The sequence below is a fragment of the Ptychodera flava genome, assembly GCF_041260155.1.
Source record: "Ptychodera flava strain L36383 chromosome 23 unlocalized genomic scaffold, AS_Pfla_20210202 Scaffold_23__1_contigs__length_28996876_pilon, whole genome shotgun sequence".
In the NCBI taxonomy this organism is placed as follows: Eukaryota; Metazoa; Hemichordata; class Enteropneusta; family Ptychoderidae; genus Ptychodera; species Ptychodera flava.
Genome location: NW_027248277.1, coordinates 2,502,525 through 2,513,391, shown reverse-complemented (window position 1 = coordinate 2,513,391; position 10,867 = coordinate 2,502,525). Strand labels below are relative to the sequence as shown.

The window sequence follows — 10,867 nt, the reverse complement described above, 5'->3', positions numbered from 1 at the left end:
TTTAAAAATGGGTTCATATCAGTACCGTCTGAACAATAGAAGAATGGCAATACAGGCATAGCATGTATGATAAATGCAAGAAACATACGAAAGAATCAACAAATTCAGACAAAACAGCCAATATGTTTGTTTTATACTGAGCAGATGGGCAGAAGTAAATTTTCCTAAGCTCTTCACTGTCATTGATATTGTTAATGCGTACTATTATACTGTGCGTTTAGGTTGTGCTGTTGAAACATGTATTATAACGAATTTGTAGATTCTCCCACAGTGATCTCGTCAACTGAAATGTTATTTTCTTTATCCCTGTTGTGTCGTAAATAATCCCCTATAAAATTCACATACACAAACTTCCTTATATCTGAATGTATATTTCATTACATTAAATCATGAATATTGTGTATTACATTGTGTTTTATTAAGAGCATTGACCATTGTAAGTAGGTCGGCAATATCTCTAATAGCGCCATCAGTGGCCAAGCTGTATGTTCATTTGTAGCTGAATTAATTAATTCTTTGATACAACACGATGGTTTGTAAATTAAAGACCCTTCACTTGTATATTAGAATAAGTCATAGTTATTCTTTAATCTGTAATTCTCTATTCTATATTCTTTATTAGCAAATTTACAATTTTTCCTAATTAGGCCTATACCTATGTCTGAATTATTCATTTTAATAAATAATTAGATAAATCTTATGAATGTGTATTCAAGTTCTCTGGTGAGACTATATTTCTTGATGTCACTCTCAGAAAGTTTAAAAACTCAGCCAAAATGCATAGTTATGCCATGGACGTATCAATGGTAAGGCTAATCCTGTTAAATCCGAAACCTGAAGAGATTTCGAACCTGAATCTGAAGCCGATGAGAACTTTAGAGGTCAAGCAACTTGACCCAAAGGCCGCTCAGTGACTTTCTTCATGTACTTATTTTTATACACAACCTTCTTGCATCATAGCCAGTCAAGGAAACATAGCAATGGATATGACTTCTTCAAAACCAGCCGTTGTATATCCTCCAAGAAGTTTAACAAGCACGCTGAAAAATCGAGTGTTTACGGAAGTAAGTCCATTCAATGCAAGCGTTCGGCGGCACTGTCTGTAAATTTACAGCTCTGTTGTCATCTTTACTACTGATATAACTTGACCTCGGCCGTTCGTACAGTGAGCTAAATTTGCCATGCGATAGAAATTTATGCCCCGCTTTGTAATCAGAGCCTCTTTAAGTGAAACAATGGGGTTATAAGTCGGCTGCAATGATGCTGTTCGATTTTTGCTTGGGTATGCGGGTTGGTCGGCAAACCTCATCGTCGTAAACCACGCGCCTCTTTACGGCAACAGCTCAGCGCTATTTGCGTAGGTCAGCGGAGCGGAAATTATTGCTCTGGCTAGCGAGCATGGCAAACCTGGTCTGACCATGGAGGTACATTTGGTAGCTCCATGGTCTGACCATGTAGGTAGTCTCTCTTTGTACCTCCATGGTCTGACAAACCTACCCAAACAAAACCTCGAACTTCACTACAACAGTGCAGCTATTATAAAGTGTACACTTCGATCACTGCCTTTGTGCTTTTAAGTGTTCCTTTAAGGACATTTGCAAACCTTTTGGTTTTATTAAATATTGAAGTTTGTTGTACATGACAAGAGGATGGTTCCTGGCTCCCAGACGAAAAGGTCGAGTCCGGGGGTCGAGAACGCTATTGCACATCTGTATTATGTATTTGCTTCATCACCATGATGCGCATTCCAATGCAAATTAGGTCGAGCAGATTTTTCAACTCCAGCACTGTGAAGGGACAATTCCGTCTAAAAACTCCACAACCACTGACACATAGCTGGGTGCCTCAAAGCTATCCCGCGCACTTTACCATTATATTTTGTGCGGCAGAGTGGTCTGAGGGACTGCCATCCATACCCCTAACTGCGCTGACTAAAAAAAGCCATGTTGAAACAGAATCATTTGATCTTGATTTCTGATTTTGAATAACGCCGAATTTTTGGGTGGTTAAATTAATTGTTGGGTGATTTTGAGAAAATTTTAAAATATACGTACGGAAAAAATCCACCTCCAGATAGAACGTACAAACACTTTCGAGAAACTGAGAGAGGCATAACACGTCTGCATCATATGAATGAACAATAGGAATTTCAGATGGCTATTAAAATGAAACTCATTACCATGACTACGGAAGTTAGCTTCCGGTCAGTAGTGGTCACGTGGCAGCCCTATACACCACTCAAAATAGCCACAAAATGTTATGATGCAGTAAACAGGGCAGCTCGGGGCATGATACTTGAAAACTCCTCTTTGATTGCTTCAATCTGACCATGGCCATTATTTTAAAATATTTCCACAGAATTAATCATTAAGTCATGCGTGACATTGTACGAGGGTACCAGTAAATTTGAGGCCCTGTACATGTCTACCGACTGTCTAATCTTTGGTTGTTCAACCATCACAGTCAATATGTGAATTTCTTGAAACTTTTTTGACGTCATCCCAATGACAATACAGATAATATATAAAGCTTTCTGAAATCAAAGAGTAGAGAATTGTTTTGATACAACTTCAAACTTGCATTTGACAATGATGTGTACATTTATACCACAACTATTCTCTTTAAATCAACCATCCAATCTTATCTACTGTCGTTTTTCTTTAGTGTAAAGATTTACTGGAGAAGTTTGCTTGCAAAGTCTTTGTCATTGTCTCTGAAGATGGGCTGTCATCTCAGTATATTGGAAGTCAAGACTTTGTCAGAGAATTTGTCACAACCGGACTGAAAGTAAAACCATGTGATGTGAATGTCGGACTGTGTCCTACAGCTACTTTTAAAAGTAACGGTACACATACGATAGTTGAACCGTCGACGGATACTTATAACAGGGACAATAGAAATCGTGACATTTTTATAAAGAATGAAGGTGTACTTTTGAAGTTTAATTCCTTCACCAACATCACAAGGGAAACTATTGATTCGCAGAATGATGTCAATATGGCTGACAATAACAGCCAATCAGCAGACAGTGTTATGGTGGAAGAAGGTATCAATATCAATCGACAACAATCAAACATGGATACACAAGTAGCTAAATGGAATGATGGCATAGGAGATATAAATGGATCAGACAATGACAGGAAAACTTGTGATCCAGATACTAACCAAACCTATACAGAAATTGGATCATGTGAAGAAACTCTGCAAAACAAGATGGAGTTGGAAGGGGCAGAGTTTTGGGGAAAGTTGAAAAGTGAGGAGAGCTGTCAACAAAATAGTCCTATAGGTTAGTTTATTTATCATTTCCATCCTTCATGGAATTTCGTGCACATCGCAATTTGCACAGCGGAAAGCCACAGCTTGGAGCCAAGCAAAGTATTTTATTGAGTTAATTGGCATCTTTTCAGGTTTTGTGTGAAATGATGGAAATTACAATACTTTTTTCAATCAAACCAGTTATAACAGCAGTGTTCATCTTTATTTGGCAATCGTTATATCAACTCACAATGAGATATGCAGAGGTTTGCACCTCACTCTAAGTATCTTAAGCTCGTCATCTTATATGGAACAATGTGCAGCAGTTTTGAAGAATATAGCTATCATAATTATTTACTTCTACTTAAAAAGTCTTAGGGTAAAGCTATTGTTATAAGGCCATAGGTTATTTAGTAGATATTTATTAATGTCAATATAATTCTGGATATAGCTGATTGGCAGATTGTAATTATTCACTGCTACTTAAAAAGTCTTAGGGTAAAGCTATTTGTATAAGGCCATTGGTTATTTAGTAGATATTATTATATACCTACATTATTCACATGCCTGTGTAAAGCTATGGGAGAAAGCGCCCTCAGATCCGTGCATTTTTTTACGTATCATGCCCCGGCCCGGTGCCCAAATATGGGCAATCGCGTGCATTTAACTATCTCAATTCTGGTTACTACGCGCGTTGCTATCCGCAAACGTTCCATTCGTACACAAAGCCAGCGCAAGATTTGGAAAACGTCTGCTCGCTCAGATCGTAATTGCGCATGGCGACAGTGGAGCCGCGCAGGTGACATCGGCTTTTATTTCTAAATTCTAGTGAAATCCTGTGTATACTAAGTGCGTGCCTGTTCAGTATAAATTACAAGAAACTGACATCACGCTTTTGTCCTACTTACACCTCAATTTCAGCCTGGATCTCTGTTGGTCACGTAATAGTACGGATGTTGCTTTGCGCGTTCTAGCATTCTGCAGGTAAACAAATGACGTCATTATGTATGTCAATCCGCGACGGGAAGCGGCCATCGTGTTTATAAAAAGCAGACACAAATGGCGATAAATATTTGATATCGCACGCATTTTTATCTCCTAAACAATGTTGAATATTATGTAAACTACATATTTATCATTCCATAAGGTATATGATAAAACCTTAACGGCCCTGATACGGGTTTTGCGGCCCAAGGTCGTATGGCGAAAGGGCCCGAGCGTGCGAGGGCCTGTACGCCATACGACTGAGGTCCTCAAAACCCGTATCAGGGCCGTAAAGATTAATACATTGGGATGAACTACTTTAATAATACTGGAATTGACAAATACAAAACTGTCATTTTGCTATGAGTAGACGGCATATTTTCAGACCAGTTGTGCATTAACCATTCATTCTCTGTGATTTTCTCTCAGCTGCTCTTCAGAATGGTGGCGAGAATGAAAGCTGCTCTCCCGATGCATCAACGTCAAACTTAGAATCTAGTTACCATTTAAACAGAGACACAGGAAATGATGAAACGAGTGATGACGACAACTCCATAAGTGATGACACTAATCAAATGAATACTTTGGCCACAAGTTGCAATGTGTCCTCAGTCAGTGGAATTGAAAAACCTATGCGTGTGAGAAAGAAATATGGGCGCGCCAAAAAGCCGCCCATGACAGACAAAGAGTTAGAAACCCACAAAGAGAGAATACGAAAAGCCATGATTGGTGATAAATCTTATTATTGTGAGAAATGTGGTAAGGGTTATAAAGCAGAGGAAGGATTGAGTTTACATATGTCATTGGGCATTTGTGCCAGACAGAAATGTAAGTATTGTGGAATAGACTTTCTACTGAAAGATTGGCAAAATCACATGGTTGATTCACATGCAGAACAGATACCAGTGTTTCCATGCAGGTATTGTGATCGAATATTCATAAGTTGCTCATCAAGATCTAGTCACAAATTCCTTAAACACTCAAATGGTGTATTTGAATGTGACGTGTGCAAGCATGTCTTTTCCAATCGCATTGCGTTAAATAATCACAAAAACACCCACATGGAAAGAAAGTTCAAGTGTAGATATTGTGACCTCAGGTTTACAAAACAAGGGATCAAATCAAATCATGAAAAGCATTCACACAGTAAAGTTTCAGCTGTCTGTACAGAGTGTGGCGAAACGTTTGATACACGAACACATATGTCAAACCATTTGAAGATTGTTCACTCAGAGCACAAATTTAGATGTTCCTATTGCGACAAGAAATTTTATAGTAAGACAGATTTGAAAACCCATTTAGAAAGTCATGGCGAACTTTCCAGGGAATACATTTGCAAGATATGCAAGAAAGTTTTCTATGTCAGATCTGAATATCGCAATCATTGTATGAGGGACTGCACTAAGCCTGAATATCTTTGTGATATTTGTGGACGCCGGTTTAAGAGGAGTACTAATTTACGATTGCATGCCTTAACTCATAGTGAACCAACACTCAAATGCGATCTTTGCCACGTGTCTTTAGGCTAAAAACTACACTAACTGTACATGTTAAGTCTGTACATAGTGATGAAAAACCCTGGCAATGTGATGTGTGTGGATATCGATGTAAACTGAAAAAGAATCTTTTAACACACAAGAATACACAGCAGGTAGACCAAGGATTGTTTTTAGCCTGCTCACACTCAATAAGACTAAAATGTTCAGTTGTCATTGAAAACAATTTATTTGAAATTCTGAATTGCTCCCATCTCTATTTTAACCCTAAAGGAATAAATAAAATTTTTCAATTTTGAAAAAGAAAAGCTGTGAACATGTTTCTTGCTGCGAGATCTTTATAATGATGAGCTGCAACGAGTGGTAGACTGGGAAAGGATTGTGAAAAATGAGAGCTTGAATTAAATGTCTATCCCCGAGGAGCATTCTATGTTAATTCTGTCACGTGACATTTCACTGTTGACAATTTCTAATAATCTCCTCATTATTGATGCCTTTAAGCGTGAACTGCTACAATCGTCCATTGTTTGGTGTTGAATGATATCCAATCAACACTACTGTGTGGTAAAAACTGTCTCACTGTATTGCTTTTAAGTCCCTGAAACAATCTGTTTGGAAAACGACTAAATAAATTAGAACTTTAAACCGTGCAAGTCATATTTATATCTCCTGATTGTAGGTTTCAACTTCCTTTGTCATTCCAATGTTTATGAACATGACAGCGCCATATTTGTTATGTTAGCAAAGTGTGTGTATCAAATATTTTTCTTTTGTTTAATTTGTTCTTCTGTTGCAGTGTGAGTATAGGTCTGTGTACAGGAAAGTAAGCAAACAATAAATGCCACTTTAACCATACTGCAGAGTTTACAGTTTTCTGTATAAGCAATGTCATCGTAATTTTTACACACACCAACTTCTATTAGATAATCAGTAGTCCAGTAGTCAGATTTCTCAACAGATAATACCTATTAAATTCTATAAAACTAGGGTATGCATACAGAAAAGAGTGCAGAAAGACAGAAAACAGTGTAATTGGTAATTGGATATTAAATTTGAAAAGTATTACTCAACACTGAATGTAGGTATTTCAATACTGTGAATACTAAAATATTTCTCACACAAACTGAAGTGCGTACATTGTAGAACCATATACGTTGTTGTTTTAGTGTCCTTTGTATATTTTGTAGCCATGATTTTTGTTGTGGTCTTTCTTACAGGCTTCTTGCGCCTTACATACTATTCCAACCCATTATAATCAAATTTTGCAGAAGTATTTATGTACATTGATCAACAATTCTCATTCAATGGCAGGAACACTATTTTGACAAAACATTAGGCTTGTTTTGACTGACTACATAGACTTCTAAATGTATATTGTTTCAGAAAAAGATTATATTTTAATTTCACAATGCCTTGGTCTTATCTCATTGACATTATATACATCATTTAGTGTGTCCCAAGTCTAAAGGTAAAGCTGCACCCACTCGTCCTCTAAATGCCAATTTGCATGGCGTTCAATTTTCCTTGTGTAACCTGTAATTACTTGGTGACTCTATTCTTAAGTTATTTAGTGTTTTTGTTTCGTAATGTAAGATTTCAAGTTATCTGAAATGAGATAAATATTTAAAATAAAGTATTCAATAGTTATAGAATGTGATTGCGTTGTTTCCTTTGTATTTAATTATGTCATGTACATCAAACCTCAAACTAGTCCTACCAAACTTTAACTGTTTCTGAACTAAATATCTTGAAATGTTCCAGTCTCTCTGTGGAAACACCAGGGTACCTCAATTTGTATTTAGTATGTACCATAAGTACACCTGATTTCTGCTATCCAGATGTTCAGTTACAAACAAAAAGTCGGTCGCGAGCCCCCCACCGGAGACGGGATATTATAATTATTAATCGCAAACACGACATAATTTAAGCAAACAAATTAAACCAGGTGAATGTCAAAACAATCCGCAAGAAACATACCAAAATGTGCCTCATTAAATGCGATTGTGTTTGTTTATATTTGCCTTTATTATAATTTCTCGCGCGGGGGTACCGTTAATTGTTAGGGTAAGCGAGAGTACACGGGATTTTGCGAGAGATTTTGAAAAATTGCATTTTTTATCAAAATTATGAATTGTTATCAACATATTTCTGTACCACCGTGTTCCTGAATGAGAAGAGAACGTGTGGCCACAAAACAGGTTCCCTTTACGATCTGTGCTTGGAGAACGGGGTGAAAAAAAGATCCGGGCGTAAATAGGTCAACCTGAATTCTTTTTACTATATAGTAGTAACTAGTTCAAAAAAGGGTTCATATCAGAACCGTCAGAACAATACAAGAATGGCAATACAGGCATAACATGTATGATAAATACAAGAAACATACGAAAGAATCTTCAAATTCAGACAAAACTGCCAAGATGTTTGTTTTGTAAAGTTGCAGTGATTCGTTAAAGATATCAATATTACTAGTAATGTTAAATGAATTAAAGAAGTGAGAAATGCGATCAATGAACCCTCTCTTTCTAACATCGATTTTATTGGGAGGTATTTAAATTAAAGTCCCTTCTTCTGGCACCTAACAAAGGAACATTGAAACAAAAAAAGGTACACTACCCGTACGATTAAAATGTAACAAAAGACATCAACTCAGGAATACATAGTCAAATATACTGTTGCCGGCTATTTTAACGGTTGAAGACTTCAGCTGGGAAATTAACTCGCTGAGAGGTAACACAAGATGCTACTACACAGAGGCGTCGTAAGTTGAAGTGGACGATGTTTATTGCAAACGCTGTCAGCTTGACCGACCAGAAAGTCATGCCCTTATTTCTCAAAACTTCACATTAAATAGACAATTTTTCAGGGCGTAACCTGAACATGTAAAATACATTACAGGAAGTGACTGTACATTGGCTAAAAAGTATTAAAGAAACTTGATTGGGTAAAAGATAAAAATACAAGTACTTGATTGGAAAGAAGTTTCTAAAATATTCAGAATTATTCTGCTGAGTTGGCATCCCAACTAACGCTTTTTAATATTTATAATGTTCTTTTGACAAATGCCGACTTCTAAAAATAATAGTTACTACCGTTCCATGGTCAAGACTTGTGGAGCCAGAATTTGATTATGTATGTATGAGCCATTGTTTCATGCCGAAGTCAATTAAATGATGACCACCGTGATGTAGCCATATCGGTGTCATACTTCATTGTTTTAGCTTAATTGTCCATTCGAGTACAGTATCAATGTCAATGTCAGTAAACATCTTTTGTTCGTATTCATCTGACCGGTAGTGGCATTGTTCGTTAATTAAGACATTGGCAATGATACTTGAGGTAATAAAAGAACTACCAGTAATAATACTCCAGTAAACAAAAGAAAAGACCCTCCACGTTGTACCGTGTGACATTGTTTATCCCAGTGAACGTTCGTTATGAGTTCAACAAAATTGTACATATTTCCTATAATACTTTTACTTAAAAATTACAATCGTAACAATACCACTACGAAAATGTAAATGTTGAATATTATAAATATTACAGAGGAAGTCATAGTCACAATTGCACCAAACTCTGCTGTCCTTATATGAAAGTCATGTTTGACATGTGAAAAAAAAAACGGAGAAAGCGTTTTTGAATTGATTCAATTCTCATGCTTGGTGCTTTCAGATAGAATTAAAAATGACCGCGTTGTATTCTAAAATCGGACGAACAATTGCTACAAACAAACGAGTAGAGCAGGAGCATTGTCAATAAGACTAAAATTACGCTTTATAAAACCAACAATAAGATTTGCCTTGGCAACAATATGATCAACATATTTGTTAAAAGAAAGTTGTCTGTCAAGTACGATACCAAGGTCTTTCTGATGATTAAGCCTAGCAAGGGGTTTTGGTACTGATGTGATAGTCGTTACACAAATGGGTTCGTTTTCAAAGAAATCGTCAGTGTGCCACATTTGTCAATATTCAGGGCTAATTACCACGTAGATGATCACTGTACAACTTTGTCTGATGATGACTGCAAATTGCAGCTGTCTTTTGTAAAGTTCAGTGTCTTCTGCAAAAAATAATTGCTCTGCAAATACTAAAGGTCTCCTTGACGTATAAAACAAACAAAAGAGGACCTAAATAGATCCTCGTGGTACACCAGACGTTATGTCACACCACGATGGCGAGGTACCATTAATAAGTACACTTTGCCTTCTGTTGGTTAAGTAAAAATACGAAACCATTTCACTGGCAGATCCGTATGAAAACTGTAATATTGTAACTTATCCAACAAAAGAAAGCGATTTGATTTTTCAAATGCTTTGCTGAAATTAGTGTAATTTTGACTAGCTACATACACATACAATGAATATAGTTTAAGAACAAGTTAAGATATTTAGGTTTGGCAATACTCTGGTGTTATCCCATGTAGGCCCTACATAAATTATTTTTTCATTTAGCCAAAGGTAATGCCACACCCACTTAGCTACGAGAAGCCAAGTTTGACGAGATTTTTTCAGCGATCTTGTTTAACTTCTCGGAGGATGTACCAAAGCTGATTGTGAAGATAGGATCCATTGCTATGTTTTCTAGACTGACCATACAACAGGAAGGTTTATGCATAATAAAACATGAAGGAAATCACAATGTGCCCTTTGGGTCAAGTTGCTTTAGTCGAGTAGGCTTCTGATTCTGATTCGAAATTGCTTCTAGTTTCAGATTCAACAAGATGAACACAACTATGCATTTTAGCCGACTTTTTGAAACTTTCTCAAAGTAGTATCGGGGAAAATACTCTCACCAAAGAACTTGAATACAATTCATCAGATCTATTCATTTACTTATTTTTCACAATAAACTATTCTGTCAAAGGTGTGATCGGGGAAATTAGCAAATTTGCAAATAAATCACATGAAAAACAAAATAATCCTGATGTTTATTTTGATACACTTGAAATAAAATCACAAAGAATGTGGTTGCTGACATAAAATGTTTACAAACACTCACATTTTGTTTGAGAATTAAAAAACCACACACACACACACGAACTTCAAGTGCGTAATGTTATAAAATTTGGGGGTTTTTTTTATTAAAAGCTAAGTGTAGAAAATCATTGAAATGTAAACAAATTGTTTCTAATAC

The 10,867-nt window shown here is 36.5% G+C and overlaps 1 protein-coding gene across 1 annotated transcript; it reads left to right on the top strand.

Moving 5' to 3' along the window:
• Nucleotides 1-861: 861 nt before the first annotated feature.
• On the top strand, nucleotides 862-7,392 carry LOC139123469 (zinc finger protein 454-like). Its single transcript, XM_070689621.1, has 3 exons — nucleotides 862-1,064; nucleotides 2,665-3,286; nucleotides 4,669-7,392. Exons 1-3 carry the CDS (start codon nucleotides 981-983, stop codon nucleotides 5,766-5,768), a joined length of 1,806 nt encoding a protein of 601 aa, XP_070545722.1. The 5' UTR covers nucleotides 862-980; the 3' UTR covers nucleotides 5,769-7,392.
• Nucleotides 7,393-10,867: the final 3,475 nt, after the last annotated feature.

Excerpts from the sequence above, each read along its gene's own strand:
- LOC139123469 (XM_070689621.1), top strand. The coding sequence starts at position 981 with ATGGATATGACTTCTTCAAAACCAGCCGTTGTATATCCTCCAAGAAGT. Across the intron at positions 1,065-2,664 it reads AAAATCGAGTGTTTACGGAA|TGTAAAGATTTACTGGAGAA; the intron begins GTAAGTCCATTC and ends GTTTTTCTTTAG. Across the intron at positions 3,287-4,668 it reads TCAACAAAATAGTCCTATAG|CTGCTCTTCAGAATGGTGGC; the intron begins GTTAGTTTATTT and ends ATTTTCTCTCAG.